This window comes from Xiphophorus hellerii, chromosome 13 (assembly GCF_003331165.1).
Source record: "Xiphophorus hellerii strain 12219 chromosome 13, Xiphophorus_hellerii-4.1, whole genome shotgun sequence".
Classification (NCBI taxonomy): domain Eukaryota; kingdom Metazoa; phylum Chordata; class Actinopteri; order Cyprinodontiformes; family Poeciliidae; genus Xiphophorus; species Xiphophorus hellerii.
The window spans coordinates 15,738,323-15,764,712 of NC_045684.1; the positions used below are offsets into that span (position 1 = coordinate 15,738,323).

Genomic DNA, 26,390 nt, shown 5'->3' on the forward strand with positions numbered 1-26,390 from the left:
CGACATAAAATTGTGTATGTATGTCAATAAATTATGTCAGTTTAAAAGCTAATGCCGCTGTTTTATTTTATTTTTGTCAGATTCAGAGTTTACCAAGAACCATTGTATTAATGCAGCCAGTGGTCTATAAAAAATTATAAAACGTCCTTTTTTTAGAATAACAAAGGAATATCGATGTATAAAATATTTACAAAATGCAAATACTTTTCCAAATATATTTTACTATTTTGTATTTATATTATACATCCATTTTTTTTCTATAAGCTATTGCTTATAACAGCATATGTTGATATATTATCCCAATAATAATAATTATAATTATGATAATAATTACAGACAGTGGAGGAATTGTCAATAATAATAATAATAATATTGCTGTAATTTTATTACTATATGTACACTACTTTTCTAGGAATAGTTACACAATTTTCTCAAGTCATTAAAACACCGATAAATAAATGAAAAAGCTAAAGTTGTTTGATTTGTTATTATGTGTTTTATTAAACTGATATGAAATCACGGTATTTTATATCAGTTTACAATACAATACAGATTTATAAACAGCTAACTAGAAAATAGCTGTTTATAAATCTCACTATAATTTTATTGGTCAGAAGCAGGAATAAATAAAGACTAAAGTGGTCATGTGTGGTGTCATTAGTGTCATCGACAGTGTTAAAGAATATCAATAAATATGATCAATTTAGAATTAAAATTGCCAAGCTTCTCTCATGTAGATATATCAAATGAATATTAATATTTAATTAATATTTATGCAGGAATACCAGAGGAGAATAAATTTGTTCTAATAGCATTATTATTATTATTATTATTATTATTATTATTATTAATAAAATGTACACCTCCCGGTTAATGTATTCCTGTAGAAGTCATATGACCATTGTGGTCACAATGCTTTGAGCTAAAGAGGGGAACACATGTCAGCATTTATAGACCGAATAAAAAGCAAAGTCAAAAGATGAAAAGCACGCGGAAAATGGGTGCAGCCTTAAAATACAAAGGACCTCTTGCAGATCAACAGCACCCCCATCTCCCTTTAAAGCCGTCCCCCTTTCTCCCCCCTTCCTTCTCTGTCTCTCCAGTCTCCCCCCCCTCGCTCTGGTCGAGGTGCATTGTGGGGAGGAAAGTCGTTGCCATTCGACCTCTGCGGGGCCTGCGCGGACGCAGCGAGAACCCTGAAATTCATTATGCGTTTAAAACCTTTATTTATTTCCGCATAACCTACATACTCTCACCGGGAGGGCCAGGCAGGGGAAAGAAACGACGGCGGGCCATCTCTTTCGGGGAAAGACATCGCTTTTAAATTCACTGTTTATTCGCTGGAGGGTAGACACTGTTGGGAAAGTGAAGATAGTAATATTTATAAAGAAAAAATGTCCGGTGAGAGAAATCGCAGGTCTCTGGCTTTCCGAGGAGGTGGATCAGCTGGGTTAACGGGCTCCAGCGGCATCGGCGGGGGCAACTGTAACAGCTGGGAGGCCCCGGCCTGTCAAGACCGACATTTTAACGGGAATAGGCCGGATCAAGAGGAGGACAGGGATCTGGGGGCGAAGGGACCGTCGCAGAAGAGAGTGGAGGGCGCTGGGTCTGTCAGCGACAGCACGGAGCCCGAGGCGGAGGAGGAAGAGGACCCGGAAGGGGGCAGCTGTGCAACCGGGGACGGGGACGATCGTGCGGGCTCGGTTGAAGGAGACGACGGGTGTAGGGAGGGAAATAGCTGGACAGCGGGGAACGGTCCCACCAACAACACTGAAGAAGGACAAGAGTGTCGGGGCGTTGTGAGGGGAGGCGAAACTGGTTCCAGGAAATCTGGGGTAGAGATGAGACCGCAGACCCTGCTTCAGAAACACTCACGATTCCACGCTGCGTGGCTGCAAGAATTCCCATGGCTCAAATTCTGCCAAGAGACGGGACTCATGTCTTGTTCTTGGTGCCACAACATTGCCACTAAAAACAGCGACGAGCTCGTCAAAGGGAGCCGTAACTACAAGCGGGCCTTGCTGCTGAGACATCACCTGTCTTCCGAGCACGGTAGAAATGACCCCACCAAACAGGTAACGTTAGCTGGCTGCGCTTCCGTTTACCTACGTAACATGAAATACCAGTCAGACAACTGTCAAACTATCAATTCGTTACTTCTTTTATCGTTGCTTTTTTACGTCGAAGAACTTAAAATATAAAGCTAAGGCGAAAATTGGCTTTTACCTAAGCTTCCCAATCCCTCCCCCTGGCTAATTAGTTAGCTCCAGCCTTCTAGCTTTAGCTAACAGCTAGCATAGCTTTCTAGCCGCTTAAGGCGTTGCTGTCAAGCTAAAGGTAGATGGTCATTAAGGGTGGTGAGGTCACTTATAACAGTGAGCCACTTATAGATGGTTTTAAGAAAACATTTCAAGGTTTAAAATGAACTGTCCCTTCAGATATCAGAGTAATTACACCTGCTCCTGTTTGACACCTGCTACACCAAGAGGTTGAGTCTCAGAATGCATCGTTAAAGCAACACTTTGATTCACAAATGTAAGGCAGTAATTGTGTCATATAGAATTTAGTACTATTGTATTGGCTGTTGTGTTGATTGCTAGCTTGCCTAGAGGTCAAACAATGGCAAGGGCTCGACCCTGACAGCCTTTGGGGAACCGCACCCCTTACCCAACCCCCCTGCCTCTCATGCTAACTCCACTGCCTTGCAGTCACGGGTGACCTTTGGCGCATTTCTTCCTCCACCAACCTCTTCCTACTCCTCCCTTCAGGGAGCTAAATTAGAGGCATTGTGCGAGAATGACCCCCCAAAATCCATAGATGGTGTCACTTGCAAGGCTGAACAAGAGGAGGGGAGTAAATCATGCTGGCTGGAGCCTGACAGCTTGCTTTGCCCACAGGCGACCTTACAACAGGGAGGAATCAGTGAAATAGATGTTAGTAATCAAGTAGCACAGCATCACCTGAATCATCTTATATCTATACAACTGGACTTTTTGCCTACTGTTTAGGGAAATCATTAGAGATGCATTGATCAAGCTTCCAAGGGCATTACCAGTTTGTTTTCTTTGAAACAATTAATGTAGGAGATGTGAATTTATGGTGCGACTATGGTAGTCAAATACATTATTGGGTATGCAAAATGTGAGAGACAAGGCTCAGTTTGCTTTTTGCCATTGGTACCCTAACTTCATAACCAGCATTATAGCTTTGCACCTGCAAGTTTTGTTCTGAATGAATTGACATAATCATAAATATTGCTAGAAGGCCATATAAAATCTTGATTCATTTGTTTTTATTTGAAAAATGTTGAATCCATACCTGGTTGAATCCATACCTCTCATAATGGAGTCACATAACCACACTTCCTCGCAATATACTGCAAGTTGATTCAGAAACAAAAATCTTAAAAGTCTTGTGTGCAGGTAAAAATGGACAACAATAAACATAAACAACTCTCTCTCAAAATGCTAATATGGAGGTCTCCATCCTGGTTTATTATTATTATAACCATCTACTAACTGACTTTGCAATGACTTCTTTTTAATATTGGGCTATAAAAATTACTGACCGTAAGGTTGAGGGAGGTAGACGTGTATTGTCAGTATCATCATGCTGAATGTTGTTAAAGAAAGTCAAGACTCTTTAATAGTATAAGTATTTAGTTGCTGATGTACATGAGGTCTTTTTATTGGTTTTCTTAATTTTATTAGAGCAGAGGCAGCACATCTACAGCAGATTTTTTGTGATGTCGGTATATACAAATTGCTCGGTTTGAAACATTGATTCACCGATTAGTGCCCACATTTTCTGTTCCTTAAACATGGTCGTGTACCGCCTCATGTACTGACAATGGCCTGAGCTGTCAGGAGAATTAAGAACAGGGTCCTATTTGACTCTAATTTGTGAGCAGAGAGGATTTCACTACTACATTTAGTTCCCTTCCTTTGTACACGCAGTTGCTAATCAGAATTACTTAAAGTCATCCACTAACTTGTACACATCTCTAATTGGTAAGGAGAGCAGTAGGAGTGGATTAGGGGCTTGGTGTGGCTTTTCCCTAGCAACAAGGACCCCAGACACCACTAAGGAGACTGTTTGAGCTACAAAGTCCCGTTTCTGTGTTTAGTTTGTATGTACAACTTAATTAGCTGTACAGTTATTTATTTCTGATTTGTCTTCTTCAGTTCAGAGCTTTCATAGGAGTGCTTCTTGAATATGATAATAGAAGTTGTAAAGCATTGTGAAGCAGCAGATTAAAGACGTTATGAGACGACGTCTTGTTCTCTACACTCATTCCTGATGTTAGTCATTCCTCTGCTGCATTTGTTAAAGTTAACTCAATTAGCCTCGGTACACCAGGGCAGCTGTAATAAATGTGGGTATCCTTAGAAAAAAGGGGGCTGTTGTTCTTAATTCTCTCCGTGCTGTCTTATGCTTCCTTTGCTACTTCTCTCTGGTGAGAAGTTACGGCAGTATAAAAGTTGACCTTGGGTGTCTGAAATCAAATATTTCAATCTTAAATGTTGAACAGGCAACATTTTTCTCATTTTGTTATATGCATGATGTCATGAGTTACTGTTGCCTCAGTTTTCCTCAGAAGAGTAATCAAGTATGTGTCAATTCTTTGTCAGTGTCCACTGCCCACAGACCTATGTGTTATTGCCTTCTATTTAAACTCTTTAAGCCAAACTATGACTGTGTTTCCATTTCTACCATATGAAACAAAGATGCATTGAATTGTCACATGAAACTTGTTCCAGTCCTATACAACTGTTCTCTCCATTCATTCTCTGTTTTTCCCTTTTGTGTCACTGTCATGCTTCTCTTTTTGTTGCTACTAAGCACACAATTAATAAACTTTGCTATGTTGGAATAAAAAAAAATCTTTGTCACAGCTTAACCGATGCCTATCTTTTTCTTGATCTTAGTGTGAGATGAGATCATCACAGTTAATCCTCAGACAGGAAATTCAGATATCTTCAGAACTGTTAAGTAATTTTCACCCCCCCTCCCTAAATTTGGTTATGACAAACACTTATTCATAATTGCAGTGTCTCCCCAAATGGGGAAGGAGACACACCCGGTGGAGCCTAGCAGATAGATGGGATGTTTATTGGGGGCCACAGGTCAGGGGGAATGGGTGGGGTGAAGCCAGAGGGAGAATTCTTCTTGCTAAAAACCCCCTTTCTTGTGGCACCCCCACCATAGCTGTTTAGCATTGTTGGTACGCAGGGAGACACTCAGAGCAGCCCTCCCACACCTTGGGCCAAATGCACACTGCGATATTGTTCTAGCATCTAAGGGACAGACGGGCCGGGCGAGGAGGAGGGGCCAGGCGTAGCGGAGGACCAGCAGAATTAGGCAAAGAGCGCTGGAGATGGCCTCTGGGCTGCACTGGTCATGGGACAGGATAGATGCTGGGTGGGTGGGGTACGGGTGTGCAAATGGAGGATAACATGTGCATTAAAGGTAAACAAAAGTGGTTCCAGTGGGTCTTTATGTTGCATGAAGACAGGAGTTGCATCACATGATTTTGTTCATGGTGTGTCTAAAAGTTTTTTCATGCATTTGCTGGCCTTGGGACTTTGTGGATTGTTTGGGTTTGTGGTAGTACATTTTTTGAGTGCTGATACACTACATTGCTAAGCTTGACTTTAAAGCCATCTTGATTCATTTAATGCACCTGTAAATCACTAGACTGGCAGCATACGTTTGGCTTTTCAAACTTTTCTTTTTGACCTACATCAAAGGACTCATCTTGCCCATCTCCTCTTGGTTCACCTTTTGCAATCTCTGGAACGAATAAGGACTTGGCAGAGGTTGATATCGTCTCTCAATTCTTTCTTGGCTTAGTTAGGTTTTGCCTCCAGCATCTGCTGCACAGGGTTGGTCTACTGGTCTCTCTAAGCTCTCAGCTCATACGTGGCACATCTGGAGAAGGGATGCTGCCGCTGATGAGGCCAGGATGAAGCAACCTATCCAGCACCCGGATAGTTGGACTATTAACGTTCAAACATAGAAAATCTGTGGGAATTTAAAAGTTGAAGGTGCAGAGACCTGCAAAAAGATCTCTCATCTTTAGGTTATATTTTCCTGTTGCTATATAAATGGTTAAAAGCTTGTCAAATCAAGAGAACAAGTCAAATCTAACAAGTACAATTTAACTCAAAAGCCAGCATGGCTCTTCTTGCTTTATTCGTGACAAATTTCTGATCTCTTGCTTTTGTAAACGTTTGGCCTGCCAGGATCAGTTTTTATCAGATTATATTTTCTCGTTTGGAACTAAAATTGGATAGTTAAAGATGCATTTGCTGTGAGTAGCCAATAATTATTTTGATTTGGAGCAGAAGCAACACATTGTTTTAGGAAAAATATGATTTTACATGAACATAATAATAGTACTTTGTTTTTACATGCTTCATACTTGTAGCATCTTATATTAGTGATAGTAATGGATTTTAGCAGTATTTCTTCTTACATTATTTGCACTACACGATAATTAACTCCTTCCCTGAAGAAGGCTGACACCCACTTATCTCTTCTCTGAGGTTTTCAAACATCTGCTAACATTTCTAAATTCATTATATATGAGGATGGTCATTTTGGACATATTTTCACAAACCTTTGTGGTATGTGATAAGAGTGAACTACGAATCTTTCCATGTAGTCACAATCCCACAAAAATAGTTTTGCTCTAAAAGTAAAAGAAATGACCACCAGGCCTCCACTTGTTGCATCTCAGATACCATTAAATTTATTTTTAAAAAACACACTGATACTGAAAATGGCTAACTTTCTTCTTCCCACAGTAACAACTTCCCCATGGAAGAGTGTTATCAATACCTGTAGTCTTAGTCTTTTCATACGGTGCATTTACTAATCAGATAAAAATCAGATTTTGAGTTCCTGACTGGCCAGGCAAGCTATAAAATTGCCCACTTGTGTTTACCAGCTGATCTCTGTGGACCTTCACTTTACCACACAAATATATTCAACCTTAGTACTCAGCAGGGTGGATGTACCCCTCCAGAGGCTTTGATGTGTACATCATGGACTAATTTCTCATCCTCTCTGCTCAACCTCTTAGACTCGCCCACATGCACCAGGGCTCTTTTCTGCATTTGTCAGTGGGAGCTGCTGTGTAATAAGAGAGTTGAGTGCCAAGCCTTTTTACAAAGGCCCACAGTGAGTGGACAATCAGCCTCGGGGAGAGCACAGGCTATTGTGAATGCTAAAATGGGGTGACCCGACAACTCCTTCTCTATCGCGCTGGCTTTCTGTCCCCCTTTGGTCCACATCGTCTCCTCAGCCTGTTTTTTTCATAGAGCTCAGGTTTTTGCTCTCAATTCCCGTCCTTTAGTTCATGTCGTTAATCTGCGCACCAATAATTCTCATCGCTCTCCCTTTACCTTATTTTGTCATGTGTGTGCGACATGTATATTTTTCTCCCACAAACCCTTGCAATCATTGTCTCTTAATAGTTTGTATTTGCATTCTCTTTTGTTTTGTTTTATTCATTTTTTTATATCTACCACCCAATCTCCACTCACTCCATCTCTCCCTCATTCTGCCTCTCATTTTATTCTATCCCATCTCGCTCCATCTCTCCCCCTTCCAGCTGTGGCAGAGGACGATAAGCCCCCCCCCCGCCCCCCACCCCACCCATACAGCCCTCTGTGCCCAGGCTGCCCTGGACAAGAGCTGCAGTGTGGAGGGAGTGGGGGGTGGTGGGTAGGTGGGGGCTGGGTGGGGACCTCTGAGAAATGGATTTAATCTGAATTACCCGGTCCGAAGCCCCAGCTGTGTGTACGTGTGGGCAGCCTGGCTTCAACCCGTGCGCGCACACGCAAGCGTGCGAGGCAGAGATGGGGGTGGGTGGGGGCAAAAATGCAGGGCCAGAGCAATGTGAATTATTCTGGATTAGGACATCTGCTGTGCAATTCGAAAATGAGCCAGAGATCTACGCTCTGGTTGTGTGTATTATGTTGGGGAAAAAGCACGAAACAAAACAAAAAGCACCTTTATGCTCTCCAGCTTTTAAAAATGTTTTTCTATTGTTATATCAGGACGCTTAAGGACTCACCTCAGCCCAGCCTTTTGCGGGTTATAATGATGCCGTGTATTTACTGAGCGTATGCATGTATGTGTACACTGTCTTCTGCTCCCTGTCATGCTGGCTCTTTGCCCTCCCCCTCCCTGGTGTATGAATACCCGGGTGAGTGGGATGTTGCAGGGTAGGTCTATGCTTTGCCAGTTCTCCTCCCATTCAACAGGCAGGTTGTGTTCTTGTATCTCATACATATACAGTATATTAACTGAATTATATATGCAAACGACTTAAAAAAAAAGCATTTTAGGAGCTGAAGAAGAATAAGCTCAAATATTTATTGAACTCAGGCTGATCTTTCAGAAGAGACTGATCCTTATTACCACCTTAACACTGTTCTCTCATTTGCTTCGCTAAATTCAGCGAGTCTGTACATGTTCCCTGGTATTTTGGGAAACTTATTAAAATATTTATTGACGCGTACGTACCTGAAAGACCTGACGTAAGAGCAAACGGCAGGTTGACTGTTAGATAACTGCTTAATAAAGTCTTTCATTGCATGTTTTTTATCTGTCGTTGTGAGGTTAAAGTTTGTTTGAGGAAACGATTTGATTATATGGCTGTTTACGAGCAAGCCTTAAAGTAATGTCTTTCGCTGCCTCATTCTTACCTGCCCCCCTCTTAACAGTAGCCTGTTGAACCTGTTTCACCTCTTTGAGGCAGGTGCAGTGGTGTCAGACAGAGAGTCAAGGGGATGTGTGTGCATGTTTCCACTGTATATAAACAGACGGAAGAAACCTGTTTGTGTGTCTATATTTGTGTGAAAGTTTATTAAGGTGTAGCAATACACGTACAAAGTGTCAGAAGGAAATACACAATATTAAGCTCACTAGAGCAATATAATTTAACTTTTTTTTTTTTTTAGAAAATAAAAAAAATCCACCTTTTTTTTTAAATCTAACAAATAGTTTGTTTTTTTTACCCCTCCAGGGGGTCTTTTGTGGGCTCTAGTGTCCTTTATATGAAAGTAGGCTGACAGGAAAGGGGGGAAGACATGCGGCAAATATCGTCTGGCCCGGGAATCGAACCCGCGACGGCCGCATCGAGGACTCAAGGCCTCCAAACATGGGTCGGCTATCCCCTACGCCACCACGGCACGCCACAAATAGAGATTTTACAATAAGTTATTACTATTTAATATATTGTGTTGCGCTAGTTTAAACTGTTGCCATAAACAAAGGGCTGTATATCAGAACTGAGTGTTGCTAAGTCAAATTCTTAAATTTAATAATCTCAATTTTAGACGTAAAAGTATTAAATACCTTAGAATTTCCCATATTAGGTCTATAATTTCACTCTGTTATGTCTTAAATTTATGATTCTACCATTAATGTCTTTGTTTCTATTTTGTTTTTGAGAAATATACTTTATTCTTTGTGTTTTAGCCATGGTTCTAGTTCAGCTCAATTTTTTCTTGTTACTTTTTTTGCAACCAGCTTCTTCCTCATAGGAGAACGTAAATGTAACAAATTTTGGTTTGAAGCAGTTGTAAGTCAGTGTTATGAAGCTTACTGAATTATTTTTCTGTGTGAAGATTTAAAGTAACAAAGGTGTAAATGCAGAAAAAAAACAAGTTATCAAGTTATTCTTTTGTCATTATTGCAAGTTTTAATTTTTTAAAACTTGCAATAATGGCATTTTAATTCTCTGAAACTTGGAGAAGCTCTTTAAAGGGCATTTTTTTGGGGAGAAATTGAGCATATTTATGTAAAAATCTAAAAATAATTTAATGGACACACCTAAACCTGGTATTTTGACACTGAACAGTGATTCCTTTAAAATTCATTTGCAGATTTTATGAAACCTTTTTATATATCGTCTCATACATAGATTCAGGGTGTCGCATATAAAGGACACACCTTCCTATCTGGGGATTATAACAATACTTATTTCTTGAGACCAACTTGCATGCTAGTAGCAAACATGCAAGTTTCATGGATGGACTACATTGTGAGGGGACACATTTCTATTTAATACCATGAGATTTTGCATATGTTGTTTTTTTTCCTCCACTAATGTTTTGTTTTCTTCTCCCTTTTTGCTATAAGGAGACTGTGAGACCATTGGACAACACCAGCCCCTCCACTAACTGCTCAGAGGACGACTACCGCAACAAGCCCAATGAAAACTCCTACTGTTACCAGCTACTACAAGAGTTGGACAAACAGCGCAAAAGTGGCATCCTCTGTGATGTGAACATAGTTGTCTCAGGCCAGGTGTTCCGCGCGCACAAGAACATCCTGGTGGCGGGCAGCCGCTACTTCAAAACTCTCTACTGTCTGACCAAGAGCGAGGCGCAGGACCAAGCCACTGTCACACACCTTGATGTTGCTGCCGTGCAGGGCTTCTCGGTCATCCTCGACTTTCTCTACTCCGGAAATTTGCTGCTCACAAGCCAAAATGCCATTGAGGTGATGACTGTTGCGAGTTACCTCCAGATGACGGAGGTTGTACAGTCGTGTAGGGCTTTCATAAAGGACGCTCTGAATATCAGCATTAAACAAGAGGCTCCTGATTCGGTGGTGGTGGACTACAACAAGAGGCAGACAGTGGCCAAGGAGGGACAGAGAGGGCTGGATCGGAAACCAAGCAACTTTTGGGCCACGAGTATCCTGTCCAAGCTGTCAATCAAGGCAAGCGGCAACCAAGGAAAGGATGCAATTGAAGAAGACGATGTTAATGGCAGGGTAAAGGAGGAAACCAGTGATATAGAGGTGACGGGGGCCGGGGTTGAGGGCTGTGCCCTTGTGACCCCAGGGGCGTCTGGTAACTGGACCCACCACAATGAAACCTCATCTGACTCAGCAGAGACCAATGACATGCGAGCAGCAAGCAGCCAGACGCAGGTCTTCGTCTGGAACGAGCCTGTCGCGGGGGGCACCGCGGCAGCGCCTGCCGCAATAAAGCGAGAGGCGACGGACGCTGCCGCGGGAAGTGGGCGGCGGAAAAAGCAGACCACCACAAGGCGATTCGTCTACAACTTCCAGCCAGAGCCTGAAGAAGGATTCGATGAAGGGATGTTCATCCAACCGTCGGCCTCCTACCCCAGAGAGGACTTCTCCTCACTCTCAGAAAATGCTGGTAAGGCGCACATTGGAGATCTAGAAAGCATTTTCTCGTGTTTACTATTGTCATTTCACAACTCTGATTAAGATATAGCCTGAGTGCGATTATAATGTGAAGATTATACACTGTTGAGCCATAACTATATGATTACACATAGGTCAAAGTAGCACCGATCTGTATGAGTCAACAAGGCTTCTGGATGGTACCTGGCTCCAAGTTATCAGTTTTTTCAGCTCTTTCAAAGCTCTGAAGTGGGGGTTTGATGAATTATACTTATTTAATTAATGATTTGTTGGATTAAACATTGTTTATCCTAAAACCAAAAAACCCAAACAGACTCTCTTATCAATTTGAGTAAGAACATTAGATTAATCATTTCAATTTCTTTTGTTGATCTTGTATCCATTTTCAGATACTTTAGAATTTTACAAGCCTAAATCTGGGGGAGGGGGAATCCAAAATATTTGAGTTTCTACAGCTTATTTTATTCATTGCATAAAACTTAAATTTCTGAAATAATATTTCAATTACATCCTTCATCCTTGATTTTCCTTTTAACAACTTTAGTTAGTACTTGTTGGATTAAGAGTCTGAAAATGAGAAATGTTTTGCTCTTTGTCATAGCAATAAATGGCACAAATCTTATCAACAAGTGGAACTGCTCCGATTGCATATCAGTGGGCCTTGACTTTCTTCCCCGTGTTATTGGTTCACCAGTTTTCTTACCTTGGGATCTCAGTAGCTTAATATTTTTACGTAAATTTGTCATTTTTTCTTCTTTTTTTTTTACTGCTTTCAACACACAAACCTCAACAGCAGGTTGCTCACTTGTTGTTTAATACATCAAACCTACTGCCACTATGATGACAACAGTTTGTTTTTCACAAGTTTGTTTGTTGTCATAATGTTATGGCTGATCTGTGAATGGGAAGCTCTGGATAGAGACAGCAGGGAAGGGAGGGCATTCAGTTTAACGTGCTTTGCATGTTTAAGTAGCCTCTAGTACATAAGCTTCTAGTACCTAAAGATTAACAATGGACAGGGTCACAGAAAGGTCAGAGAAGAACTTTATACAGAGACCAATTGTAATAACTTTTCAAACTGAATTGTTTTGTGGATCTTTTTTTGGGCCTGCAGATGATGCAAGAATTTCAGAGATGTTTCAGGAATGTAGAGATATAAATAATCAGTCGATGCATTTGGGGGTTTTCTAGCTAGAGTGGCTGGAGTTTAGCCATAAAAGTTCATGTTAGGAATTTCTACTCCTACTCCGTAACAGAGTGCTTCCTATTTACTTGAATGATGTGTTGAGATTGATTCTGCAAACATGGTCAGGGGCTTGTAAAAGAGCAAGTTCCTGTGTCCAGCAGTGATGTCACCAAATTAGCTAGTTGTTTATCTGCCATATGCTTCACTAACTCTCCTCGCTCATCTACTGTTTCTACTTTCCATTTACCTTTTTTGTTAAAAAAATACTTATATTTACTTATTTTTAATTGGACATTGTTGTATATCAGGACTTTTCTTATGGAAGTTATTCTGACTGGAGTTATTTGAAATATTAAACTACTCTCAAAGTAACTTATAACATGTGTTATCAGCTTTTTTTCTCTTATAAATTGTCGTTCATTGCAGAATAATTTAAAAAGTTTGACTCAAACATAGCTAATCAGTACTTGTATTCACCCATAAAGAACTGCAGTGTCTTGCAAAAGTATTCCCACCCCTGACTTGTTCATTTGAACATGTTGTTTTGCTGGGACTTTTTGCGATAAACCAACACAAAGTAGTGCATATTTCTGTAATGGTAGAAATATCTTACAAGGTTTTGAACTTTTTTTGATATACAATCTTGGTGATAATCTGAAAAGTGTGGCCTGCACTTAATTTATCAGTGTCCCAAGCTTTGAATGTCTATTAGCCGATCATCAGAAAATAAAAGTAAGGCACCACTGGAGACCTACCAGGACATGACGTTCCATGTAAACAAACAGGCTGGGCAGAGGGAGCAGAAATTATCCCTGCAAGTCTGAGAATCTGCTGACAGGACCTCTATAAGTTGGTCTGCATGAAAGACATTGTTGAAAAAAGTTTTCCAAAAACCACGAGGAGGCACAACAAACTTCAAGGAAGGTAGTCTGGTTCGATGAGAAATTCAACTTTTTCAGTCTACAGGTGAAATACTTGTTTCAGTATGGTGAAGGGTGGCAGTAGCAGCATCATGCTGTGGAATAGTCCTTTCAGCACATGTCCAGTTTTACTGAGCTTGGGAAATTTTCAAAAAAGAATTGGCAAAATTTTCCATCCAAACATGTGCAAATCTGGCGGGCTCAATACGACACACTTTTCCCAAAATGTATTTAAAAACCATGCATTTACTTTCCACTTCACAAATATACACTACTTTGTCTATCACATAAGACAGAATGCTGAAATGTGTTTTAAAACTGCAAAATGTGGAAAATTTCAGAGCAAGACGCTGTATGTCTTTAGACGTTTGCTCGAAAATACTGTTTTGTTTCATCTTCACAAGTCTTCCAGCTGCCCAGTCTTCAAGTTTAGGCGTTTTTGGATGATAAAATTGTTCTTTTCCCATTGTTTTGTCAGTTTACCTTTTCCTTCTCCCCTCCTAAATCTCTTAATCTGTACATTGCTCTATCCATTGTACCCTGCATGTATATCCAGTGCTGTGCTTTTGATAATCTCCTGGCTCAAACTACCTCCTTTTGCTGGTCCCATTTAGCCCATAATGATATCATATATTAGGTGAAGTGGTATAGACAAGCAGAGGAGATGTGTGTGTGTGTGTCACAAAGGCTGTGCAGAAATGGAGGACTGCTTTCAGTGTGTTTGAGAGCAAAGGCCTCCCTGATGTAGGATAATGAAGGAAGCAGGGGAAACTGTTGCTCCCCCAGGCCTTCCTAAATGCACTTGAATGCTCTTAGTGCCTCCAGCTCCTCCTATGCGTGTGCATGAAGAAGTCCAGTGTGTTGTAATAGTCTAGTGAAAACACCAGTAAAGTTTGCCAACTCCTTTGCTTTCTATTCTCTACACATCTTTGTTGCTCCGCTTTATTTACCCACCTGTGCTCATTTTACCAAAGAAAGCTACAGGTTGGTTATCAAAGAAAAACACGTCTCTTACATTTAGCTAATTTTCTCAGATCTTGTTCAGTTTAAATATAGCCTCATGCTGGGAAGGTTAAACTCTGTAAGACACTTAACTATAGATGTAGATGTTTTCTTTTTCAAAAGGTGGTTTTGTTTTTAAAGTTGCAGAACTTATTTGCCACAGTCTTGAACATATGAAAGCAGGGTTGTAAAACAATTAGTGTTAGAACCAAGAGGTAATTTTAGAAAACTTTACTGGAGTGGTTTTATTTTTAGGATCAGAGGAGTGTCTGTTCTCCTCCTTTAAAGAGATAATTCAGATTTTTTGAAGCAAGTCCTCTGGAGTTGTTTTCAGGAGTAATTCCTTTATGTGGAGTAGAAGTATTTGTATTTATGAGGTGACACTCTTTAACTATAACTATAACTTTAACTATTTTTGCTGTTTAGAATTCTTATGGTAGTTTCCAGTCTAGAAAACAAGTGTAAGTATTAAGTGTGGGTCAGAGTTTGTGTGAGGGATTTTTTGTAGATCAAAACCTTTCAGTGGAAAGTGACATTCCAGTTTCAGTCGTCATTTTGAGCGCATGCTATGTTTATAAGTGAGACCCCTGGGCATTTCCATCCCCATTTTGAAAATCCAAGCACTTTTGATCATGGTTTGGACTATACTTTTTATTCTGACACTGGTTATTGTTTCATACCCAAAGAGAACCAATAATTTGTAATCGTCCAGTGTCTTTTATGCTGATAAATAATTTCTAACTACAGGGGGTTGTTGGTAAGTTGTTTGAATTTAATCAAAGGTCATGATCTCTCAAACGTAATAAGTTCAGTCAACGGAAACGGAATTTGATGTAAAATTCCTAAAAGGTCAGTATAATTAGCTGTTTTTTAAATTTTTATTTATTGATTTTACTTATTGGGCTCAACTGTGTAAAGAACTACTACTTCTCTTTAATTGGTGTAGAATCATTCAGTCCAGGTTTGAGAGGTTTAGCTTTTGTTATGATTATTATGCTGCATAATTTATCAGTATATGTAACTTCCATGATAAATAAATTACTACTCAGTGCTTGAAATCCATTACATAAATGGTTTTATTGGACAAATTGCAACAGATGGTAACAAAAAGGGGAAATGATTTGGCAAAGGGGCAAATTGACCAAGATCTGCAGAGAAATATTAAGCTGTAAACATTAAAAATGAATGTATTTTTCTGTGGTTAGATTTTTGCCAGTTTTGTACTGTATATAACATTTTTCAGTCATGAATTGAGTTCTTTCTAAGAACCATTTGTGTATTTCTCCCTGTGGTAGGTGGTGTTATTATCCAGTAGTGAAACATTTCATGTCACGATGAACTGTCTTCCATTATATAATAAAACACTTTACCGCAGTGGAGGACAGTTTCTGGCAGTCAAAACTCTTCGCAGCCTGCACACAGTGCATTAAAAAAATGCAGTGATGATATAATTAATAAAATAATGCGTTTGGCAATATTGCAATTGTATCTACTGATGTTTGTATTAAATACGAAACCAGAGCAATCTTCTTGAAGGGTTATATTTTTTTGACCAGTTAGAGTTCACCCTCCCAGAACGTTAAAGACTCTTATTTCCCTGTAGTACTGAACTATTCATTTACATTTATCTATAAGTGGTCCCAGGGGTCTTTTTGCCAGCCACACTGTCATGTTGCTTTAAACAAGATAAGTGTGACCCTACTCGGCGTGTAAAAACACCCACACATTTTGTTGAGCTCGATCAAAGGCATTGAAGCATATAGTATATTTGCTGTGACGGTTAGCTCACAGCAATGTAGCGTGTGGTAATATTTGTTTTTCTCACTTTCCCATCATGCAAAGGGTAAGTAACCTTCTGTCTAGACCCATACATTGGTGATAAAAAGACTTGAAGGCTCAGTAGTACTCAACATGCATGTGGAGTATTTGTAACCCACTTAATGCTATTTTTCAACCCAGTTGTCCTGTCCCATTTATAGAGATCACGTTACTTGTTTGTGACAGCATTTTCCCCTCTCCTTCTCTTTCTCTCTCTCTAGATTTTTATTGCAAACAGAACCCATGTATTTATTCCTACTGTAGAGAAGTCTCATGTTGTCTTAAATGACCGAGAATACATAAAGTTGTTTGAATGTGTCGTCCCTTCTGTTGACGGTGAAAACTGTTGACTGAATCTGATTGCTAAAGCTAAAGAGCCCGGATGCGTGCTTCCATCCGAACCTGTGAATATTTGTGCAGCAATATTAGTCGTCCCAGTTTCCCACAGTGATGTCACGCGTTTGGCTTTCATTTGGCTTCAGTTTGTTCTGCACTGCCAGGCCCTTAGGATGGAAACATAGTGGCCTGAATGATGGCATTCTTTCTGCAGCTTTAAATACTATTTTTATAGTTATAACACCAACCCTCACCCAGTTACATCAGACAGAACACCAGCAGCGACTAAGGGCATTCTCCACACTTCTTTGTTTGTTTCTTTCACGTTTTAAGAATGGGGAAAAATACTAGTCCTGTCAATTGATTTAAAAAAAAATATTTAAGCAAATGAATCACTCTAATTCTGTGATTAATCATTGAGAAACATAAAAATTTTCAAAACCTGCTGAATGTTTTATTGCTTCAAACTAAACATCTCAGTTTTCAGGTATCTCAAGAAATCATTTTGTTTGAAACATAATCTAGAAAGGTTAACTATCAACTGGTTGTTTTTTGGTGGAAGGATACTTTACGGTTCCAATAAGTAAGCTATATACTACATTGGTTTTAACCAAACGTCCATCATGGTGAGTTTTTTTTTTGTTTTTAAGAATTATTTTGTGCTCTAGTGGCTTTCATTTTGACAGTAATTTGAAAGATAGGGATGAAAAACACAGCAAGGGAACAGAGGACAGGATTTGAACTCTGGTGCGAGTCAGGCTGGTGCGTTCAGTGGCTAATTTTGCCGCTAAATGCACCAGCCTGCCTCTTCTTGCTCATATTTTTACTCACATTTGTAAGCGCAGTACAAAACCGTGTAACGTGCTGCTTTGAACTAGGTAACCGTCTGCTGCAAAGAGGCTTTTAGGTCAAAATTGCTTAAACTTTTTGGATTAATCACATGCATTAACATACGACAGCGCTAGAAAATATAAGTCTGGCTATAATGATTACGCTATATCTTCATAGAGGCATATCTAGATGATATTCTCATATTTGTTTTTAATTAGCTTCTGGGTCTTTGAAACTTTACCCCCAAAATGACACACAGCAGCGAGTTTAGAGTCACATTGTAGTGTTTAAAAACAAGCACAGCTACGAGTGGTTTACAGGATTAAAGTACTTTACTGTCGCTGGCTGCTGCTCTCGCTGAACTCTCCTACAACACATACAGCCAGCAGGTTCTTCTGTCTGCTCCAAGCAGGACTGTTGGATTGTTTTAAATGATTGTATCTGCACAGGCACATAGAGCAGGTGGACATTTGCATGAACACCGACCTCTAAAGTGAACACACCCATGCAGAATAACCTCCCCCCCCTCCCACCCCAGTCCCAGAGAGGTGCAAAGCTGCCAGGGGCAGTCCCTTCATTTCCTAATCCACTCTAATGCACCAGGGCTGTCCTCACTATTCCAAATATTGACCCAGGGAGCATGAACACACACACACACACTCACTCATAGGGGTGTGTCTTTAATGGGCTCTAAGCACTGATGCTTTAGGAAGGGTATACTCACACATCCACAGGTGCTTACAAAAGCGGAGTGTAAGACGAGCCGGTGTGAAGGCTCTACTCTGTCATTCTCTAATTAACCCCCACCATGCTGGAAACCTACTTAGCTTGTTGCCGTCTTGGGAACCTCTGCTTTACATACAGTAGGCTTCTATGAGTGTCTGTTTGCCTCCTTTGTGTCGAGTGGGGGTGGTTGGCTGTGTACACAGAACATCGTGAGGTGTGCATCCCCCACAGGCTCTCACCCTCCTCTCCTCTCTTTTTCTCTCCTCCCCCTTTTTCCCCTCCTTCCCTTTTCCCAGAGCTGGCCAATCAGATCCAGTATAGCATCATGCAAGACTTACAGCAAGGGGAGTCCTGGGAGAATGGTAAGATGCCACTCTCTAGAGTACAGTTTAAATCGCCAGTTAATTTAGTAGGTAATGAAAGATTTTGTTAATGTGCTTCTTTTGAAAAAGGTTTGAGTCACACTTTTACACATAAATCCTTTAAACCAAGCTTTACAAGTGTAGTTGATTCACCTGAAGTGGATTTTTTTTCCAACTAATGATGAGGCGTTTTCTCATGGGAAACATGTCCCTAAGTGCATTGTTGGTTGTTACAGCAGAGCAAACAGGAACAGTGAAGCGTGAGCCTTTTCTTTCTCCCTAACAGTGTTAAAATGATCATACAATGCACAGGTGAAGCAAAAAAAAAAAGTTGTTGCAGTGCATGTCTTCTGAAAAGTGATGGGTCTATAAAAGCACCAGCATTGTCGGCTAATCCAGCTTTCCATTCACATTGGAATCCAGAACCGGATCCGGACATGACATCACACCGAACTAACCGGTGTTCCAGCTGCGTGTCAGAATACTAGTGGGACTTATCTTTTGTTATCTTTTATTGACAAAACAGTTCAAAAAGGATATTTTTCTGTGTTTTATGCAGTATTTATCAAGATACAAACTTCCAGAAGAGCAAATTAACAGTTTGTTGCTGTACCCAGCTCTCTCTTCTGCAGGTGCCATTTTTGATTTTTAAGTCTTCCATTTAGTGAAAAACTTCAAACTTTTCATTTCACTTTGTTCAGTTCTCATTCCAGTTTGCGTTTCTTCCAGCTACCAATTTGGAAATTGGGACTTCAGAGTTCAAATATAAAATGCTTGAAAACTCCAACCTGCTGCAAGGTTTTTATACAGAAAGACAGGATGTCGCATTAGTAGGGGTTCCCAGAAAAGTGACAGTCAGGCCGAAGCGTTCAGATTCAGTCTAAGATAAAAACAGACAAAAGAGGAACAGACTGTACAGTGAGGGCAAGCCAGAGGAACACAATTTAAGAAACATTAATGTGACCTTTCAAGACCACTCCTTAGCGCCAAGATAGCGAAGAGGTTGCAACTTTCCATGTAGCTTAAATGATCAGACTGCAGTACATCCACTACCTTCTTTTCAGCTGTTTAAAACCCACAGCCACACACACGAGGGGAATACACAGGTGACCTGCTTCTCATCAACCATCCCCCCTCCTCGCCCCTTGGCAAGCTACCTTAACAACGCCTCTGTTTTGCTCTCTCTGGCCTAAACAAAGGGCCCTGCCGCGTTAGCCCCACTCCCCTAACAGGAGGACTATCACTGGAGCATTTTCTGCAAATCCAGCAGCAAAAAAAGCATGCAAAATTAGAACATTATTTTTATTAGATAAACATAAATATAACATAATAAACTATTGAAACTTGGTGTTATTTAGAAATAAAAAATTGTAACTAGGTTGTGCATAATTCAGTATCTTTTATTGTGTTCAATTACCGAGCTTCATAATTGGCACTAGGCTGCTCTTCCTCTTTCCGTGTAGCACACCGGTTACGTAGCAACAGCCTCACAGACGCATTTAATGATTTCATTTGTGCCTTTGCAGTTTATCAGACTTCCATAGCTTGGAGCAAATGATGTTTAATGCATCTTTTCAGTTTGTGGTTTGTTTTTTGCAGTAATGGTCACCGCATCTCTACTCTCAACTGATTTGATAAACAGGATATTGGTTCCTGACACACCCCCTGTTCTCATTAGGCCTTCGGATTGAAATGCAGCTTTTATGATAATAGTCTTGTTGCCTCTCAGCGTTATTGGTTTAAAGGAACTTCTCGATAACTCAAATTGAAGTTTCACAGACGGTGACTCTGGTTGATTGTCCTCTGCTGCTTTGCTTCTCTCTCCTCAGGCGAGGCCTCACACCTAGCCCTCAATAAGCTCAAGTGCCCCCACTGTAACTACATCGCCAAGCACCGCCGCACACTCAAGAGGCACCTGATCATCCACTCAGGTGTGCGCTCCTTCAGCTGCGACATCTGCGGCAAGCTGTTCACCCGCCGCGAGCACGTAAAGAGACATTCCCTGGTGAGCCAACACACGCACACTAAACTCCGCCCCTCTTCTCCTCCGCTTCACCACCGGTCAGTGCGCATCCCCCGAACGCTGCCAAACCCTACAGATTTCTGGCCTCTCTCACTTCATTCCACACCACCTTGTGTTCTGGGTCTGGCAGCTTTCCTACAGGGAGTGAGTGCACAAGCAGAGTCTTTTAGACTCTTTATCAGTTTTCGTTGAAACAGGGAGTAAGGTAGGGTCACTCACAAAGTGGTACAAAAACGGATCGGTGCTCATAAGCCAAAGAGAAAAGGGCAAAGATTATCGTTTCCAGGTATTAAATCTTGAACGAACAACAAAGCCTCATCTGGATAATCCACAGAATTTAGTAAGAAAAGACACTGTTATCTAAGCATAGGCTGGTATGAGATTTTCAAAATATATCTTTGAATAAAAGGACCAGCGTTGTAGTGTAAAGGAATTCACACAATAATATAAAAAAAAGACATAACCTGCAAAGATCCTTTTAGACAGCTGCTGAATTAAGACATTATTACAGTAACAATGTTTTTAAATATAAAAAAAATATTTAATTATTTAAAATTATTTAGCAGATTATTAAACACTTTTACTGCAGTGTAATAATGAATTTTTTTTTTCTGTTCTAATCACAGTAGTCTGGATGTTTTTTGTTTTGTTTTTTCCCCCCAAAATATTTACATCCAGATTTGTTTTTCTTTCAAGAGAGAGAAAAGTGCAGTAACCTTCTTTTAATATATTGACCGCTAGTGACCAGCAACAGGTACAGGAGGGGCAGTGTTCAGCTACTTGTGATACCAGCAACTGGTCCATATTGTGTTCCTATGCAGGCTTGAACAGTATGGATTTTGCCTTATTTTAAGTATACATAAAGAAAGTGGAAAACGTGTCCAACTCCATACTTTAGTTTTTATATCCCGCTTCCTAACAGAATAAAAACTCATATTTCTTAAAAAAAATCACTAAAACAATCCAAGAGTTGCCTTTTACATTTACTTATTCTCCAAATATGTAAAAATGGTAAGATGTGAAGCCGGTGTTCTTTTTGTTTCAACTTCAAACATTTTATGACCGTGGAGATGACAATGACAATTTTCAACTGTGGTCCTTTTGCATTTTTACTGAAGCTTAAGGCTTTGGGTAGTTTAGGAAAATTAGGATCACTGCAGCGTTCTGCTCTTCCCTGGGAAGGGGCTGCATGCTTTGAGCTTAGTTATTGGTCACACTGCAACAAAGTAGCCAAACCAGGAAGTAACTCTAATTGTATTATTGTGAAATCAGTTGACTTAATTGGCTTCTAGCAGCTTGAGAATTTTTTTTAATGCATCCCTCTAAATAATTCATCTTTCCCATTTATCCCATTTATTCTAGACCAATCCGTTACCAGCAAAGCTTGTGTTGCTGGCCGAATCAAAACCAATTGAGCCCTTTATTATTGGAGGAGTTGAAATGTTATGCATACCAGCACAGCGACTTTTTCTGTTTTACAACTTAAAGTTTACAGAATTTCCAAGCGTTGATTTTCACATGTGATCATCAACAAACCTATCACAGAGTGTATAACTGACTTTAAAACATGCAAAACAAGTAAAAGACTAAACCAGAACTATCACAAGAACGAGCAATTTTGCATTTTACTTAAAAATAATATAAAATTTGCATCTATCTTTTCCTTAGAAGGGTAAATTTATAGAAACGATTACAATCCCAGACTAAACGTAGATCTGCAGTGAACAGTGTGTCTTCTTATTTTAGGTTTCAAGGGTAAAAAAAATCACTCTTAACATTTTGGAGAACAAAAGACTTTTTGGGCAATTTGTTTAACTAAGGCTTTGTGCAACTGCCAATTTTTTGCTTGCATTTATGGAAAATTTCTATGTAGATACTTTAGTCTGCAGTATGAATTGGGGAAAGATCCAAATCTTTTGTCCTTTAATTTGTTTTACTGCGAATAAAAGCTACACAGTTCATAGTAGTGCAGTATGTTGCTTTACCGATAATTATGTAGTTTTAAAATGGGGTTAGCTTAAAAATTGTCACAAAATGACAAAAGTAGATCTCAACTTCACTCCAATAAACTTTTTTTTTTTTTTTTAAATCGCCCCGTTTAATTTTTATTCTCAGGTGCACAAGAAAGACAAAAAATACAAATGCATGGTTTGCAAGAAGATCTTCATGCTTGCAGCCAGCGTCGGCATCCGTCACGGTTCGCGGCGCTACGGTGTGTGCGCCGACTGCGCCGACTCACACCAAGCCACTCAGGAGGGCCTGGAGGGCATGGAGTTTCCTCGCGATGACGACTTTGATGGCGAGGAAGTGGAGGACGTGGAGGGGGAGGAGCCCACCGACAACGACCAATCAAACTGGGGCGAGGGCAACACCGCCGCCGCTCCAGACGAGGACTAAAAAAATCTAAACAAGCTTGAGAAACAAATCTGAAAAAAAAAGTTGATGTTTAATATATATATATACATATATATATATATATATACATGTATGTACACAAAACCTAGCTGGTAAACAATCAACTCCAAAGTGCTATCAAACCTCGAGGTTACTTAATTGTGCAAGTACACAACAAAGAGATGATTTTTTTTTTTTTTTTTAAAGTTTTGTTAGTATGGGAACTCCAATATGTACAGATTTTATTATTATTATAATGTGTCCAACTCTGGGCCCAGCGCCTATAAGAGAATGATTCTAATGATGAATTATATGATGAATCAGGTTTTTGGTGATGTATTTTTTATTTCCTGTTTGTTTTTCGGGGTGCAAGTTGGGTGGGGTGTTGTAATTTTATTTTTATTTTTTGAGTTGAGGTAGGCCAATCATCTAAACAAAGAAATGTTAATTATTTAATTTATGAAAAGAGCTTATTATGGTCTTATTAAATGCTATTTTGTTTCAGTTTTTTTTTTTTTTTTTCTGTGTGCGCGAGCAATCTGAAAGTGTGTTGCTTGAGGCACACAGACGAAGAGCATTACTGTCCACAGGAAGAGTGATATTTGCTCTGTAGAGCTGGTTTAGACGCGCTAAATATTGTATTCGTTTCTGTTTTGTTTTTGTCTTTCCTATTTTCTTTCCCTGCTAAAATCTTGGAACCAAAAAATCTGTTTTGTGACTCTAATGTATCACAGCCATATTTATGATTAATTTAAAGAAAAAAAAAAAAAAAGGGCTGTGATATTGTGCCAAACAGACCGCACACCAAGATTTAGCAGGAAACAAAAACTACTGAATATACTTAAAAAAAGAAGAAAAAAAAAGACAACATTGGGTTTGTTGTTTTAAATAGGGTGGGAAATATTAAAAAAAAATAGAAAAAGAGGGGAATTGTTATTGCTAGCTTTATACAAATCACAGCGTCACAGTAACACTTTATTATTATTATTAAACAAAAGCATTTGACTTTCACTTAAAGCTTGAATTTTTGCCAAATGATGAAACGTTTGGTGCTGTAATGCTTGTCGCAGAATACTGGACCTACAGGCTATATATGATGTTTATAATCATAAAAGCTTAAACTGACTCAGTTATGCATATATATAATCAGCTTAATCTATAGAACACTGTTTTGCTACGGCGACTATCAGGTATGCTTTTGCCATCGTTTTGAAGCTTTTTATTTTTAATTTAACGCGCGCACACACATACCATTTTTTCTTTTTTTTTTTTGCAAAACTACCAACTGTACTTGTGATCGCCATCTTGAGGACCTAAATGGACATCAATTACCTGTTTGTTTATGTTTGGTACTGAGGTTGAAAGCTAAATGAGCATATATATATATATATATATATATATTTTCTAATCACTTGAACGTTGGTTTGTGATGGGGCGGGGCTAGAAATGTGCAGAAATTTATGACGCGTGATGTTTTAAGTCTAAAACAACTCCATTTTGTATTTGTTAAAGTCAACAGTTTAATTTGTGTGTGTGTGTGTGTTTTCTTTTTTATTTTTTTAAGGTCTGCCAGGTAGAAAACACTTTGTTCCACATAAAGTGAAGCTCTATGGCGCCTCATAGACATGCACTTACTTTTCATGAAAAGAGTTTTTCTTTTTATGTTCGTCTCTCCCCCAAAAGCGGGTCTGAATGGAACTATATAAAAACTGTTGTCTTTCTTCCAGTTGCATCTTTTCTTTTTAATAGATGTCCTGTTTTTATTATTTAATAATATATATATGTATATATATATATACATATATACATATATATATATATATATATATATATATAAAAAACTCCAAAATGCAATCAAGACTGTTAATTTCTATTTGTCCAACCAAAATTGTTTTTATTAATTATTGTTGGAATATAATGTATGCGGAAAAGCCAGGTGAATACTTGCTTAGTGTAGAAATAAAAACAGAAATCCTTGCTCGTGTCTGTAACTGTTGAGATTTTTAAATGTTTTTACTCTTCAAAATCATTCACTTTACCTTGGTTTTATTTTATTTTTTGTCTTTTCCACTTATGTTTTCTCCTTTGTTTCACCAAGCACATGTTTTTGTAAAGAAACACTGATTGTTTGCAGGTTTAAAGCTTGGAACAGCAGTATCTGTTCGTATGCAGTGGAATTATACAGTATGTACTGAAGTGCTAATGATACCGAAGATGTGTAACTTCCTTTATACGCTCAGTGGAAGAAGATATATTTTAAGTCATAGAGATATTCATCCTCTTTGTGTCACTTTTTACCTTCGAGTCACAGTGGGAGGGGTTATGTTGCGGATATATATATGTATGAATATATGTTGAGAATATATGAGATAAATATATATATATATATGTATGAAGAATATATGGAATTAATGGAACATGGTCAGCCACAAACCTCCTGCTGTGGTGAACTTTTTTAACCTTTTGCTTTCTCCGTTTTCACGCTGCGTGCTCGTTCATCTCACCATCTGTTATGTTTGTTCTTTTGATACTATTTACCATCCTACTGATTTTACTGTAATGAATGAAACGCAAAAGCTATGATGTATCATGATAGATTTTATGCTGTATTTGTTATATGGACAACAAAATCGACAAAAGAAAAAAAATCCCACAAAAACAGAAAAAACAAACAAAGCAAAAACACTACAGATGTAAAGCAGAGGTTTTCTTTCCCAGCTGTATTTTTTTACGCTGTTGCAAAAAAAAAAGAAAAAAAAAGGTTGTATTTTTCAACTCTTCTCTCTATCTCTCGAACTTTTAACAGTGATGCAAAACCCGGGGCCGCGCCTCAGTGCCCTTTTTTCCGAACACGAAGCAAATTCAGGTTACTCTTTTTACGTTTTTATCAAAGGTTTTCAAAGATGGAACTACATTTTCCTTTTTTCTGTCTGAATTGTACTACTGTTCCTCTCTATACTACATTTTACGAATAAAACTTTGATATTGCTTTAACCTTCTTGTGCACCTTTTTCATTCAGTCTTCATGAAAACAACTGTTATTTGTTACTGACTTTAAAAAACGAGGCAATGAAGTGCCTAAGCAGTTCATGCATACAAAGTCCACTGTCTGAGGCGCAAATAACAGCTTTAACTGTGACACACCTGAGGTTGATACTTAGTGAACAGCTGACTGGCAGAATAAATCACACCACCTCCCACACTGGATGGAAATGCAGCCATTTTTCAGATCTGGATGGATGTAGAAAGAATATTAATAGAGTACAGAAGAATATTTCTTCCAGAAATCTTTCACGGTCTGAAATCCATCCCTCTACCTTACCTTGATTTCTTTTCTTTGTTTTTCTTGTCCATCCGTCCTTCTAACCTACCTTACATCCCCCCGCCACCTCCTTCCTGATCCGTGTAGAAATACTTGTTCTCGCAGTTTGAGATTCATTGAAGCATTCATGGCTTCAGGTCACCTCAGCAGTCATTCAGTGCTTTATATTCAGTCAGCTATTCCAAAAAGTCTAATAAAATACCTCCACAGGAATAGAAATACGCGTTTAAACCGTAGATTAGTGTGTATGCTCGGTTTTACGAGCTAATCCTGC

The 26,390-nt window shown here is 39.3% G+C and overlaps 1 protein-coding gene and 1 long non-coding RNA gene across 3 annotated transcripts; one reads left to right on the forward strand and one right to left on the reverse strand.

Moving 5' to 3' along the window:
• Positions 1-1,126: 1,126 nt before the first annotated feature.
• On the forward strand, positions 1,127-25,553 carry zbtb10 (zinc finger and BTB domain containing 10). Of its 2 annotated transcripts, XM_032581231.1 has the most exons (5): positions 1,127-2,075; positions 10,156-11,188; positions 18,312-18,377; positions 20,207-20,382; positions 22,516-25,544. In XM_032581231.1, the coding sequence occupies exons 1-5, from the start codon at positions 1,395-1,397 to the stop codon at positions 22,795-22,797; spliced, it is 2,238 nt and encodes a 745-aa protein (XP_032437122.1). In that variant the 5' UTR covers positions 1,127-1,394; the 3' UTR covers positions 22,798-25,544. The 2 variants fall into 2 exon arrangements, with proteins under 2 accessions (XP_032437122.1, XP_032437123.1); XM_032581232.1 differs by lacking the exon at positions 18,312-18,377 and having other exon boundaries at positions 22,516-25,553.
• Positions 25,527-26,390, reverse strand: LOC116731474 (uncharacterized). The gene is made up of 2 exons (XR_004341589.1): positions 26,117-26,390; positions 25,527-26,025 (listed from the first exon to the last, which is right to left on the reverse strand). It is a non-coding gene; the product is annotated as an uncharacterized LOC116731474 (long non-coding RNA).

Excerpts from the sequence above, each read along its gene's own strand:
- zbtb10 (XM_032581231.1), top strand. The coding sequence starts at position 1,395 with ATGTCCGGTGAGAGAAATCGCAGGTCTCTGGCTTTCCGAGGAGGTGGA. Across the intron at positions 2,076-10,155 it reads GAAATGACCCCACCAAACAG|GAGACTGTGAGACCATTGGA; the intron begins GTAACGTTAGCT and ends TTTTGCTATAAG. Across the intron at positions 18,378-20,206 it reads AGGGGAGTCCTGGGAGAATG|GCGAGGCCTCACACCTAGCC; the intron begins GTAAGATGCCAC and ends CTCTCTCCTCAG.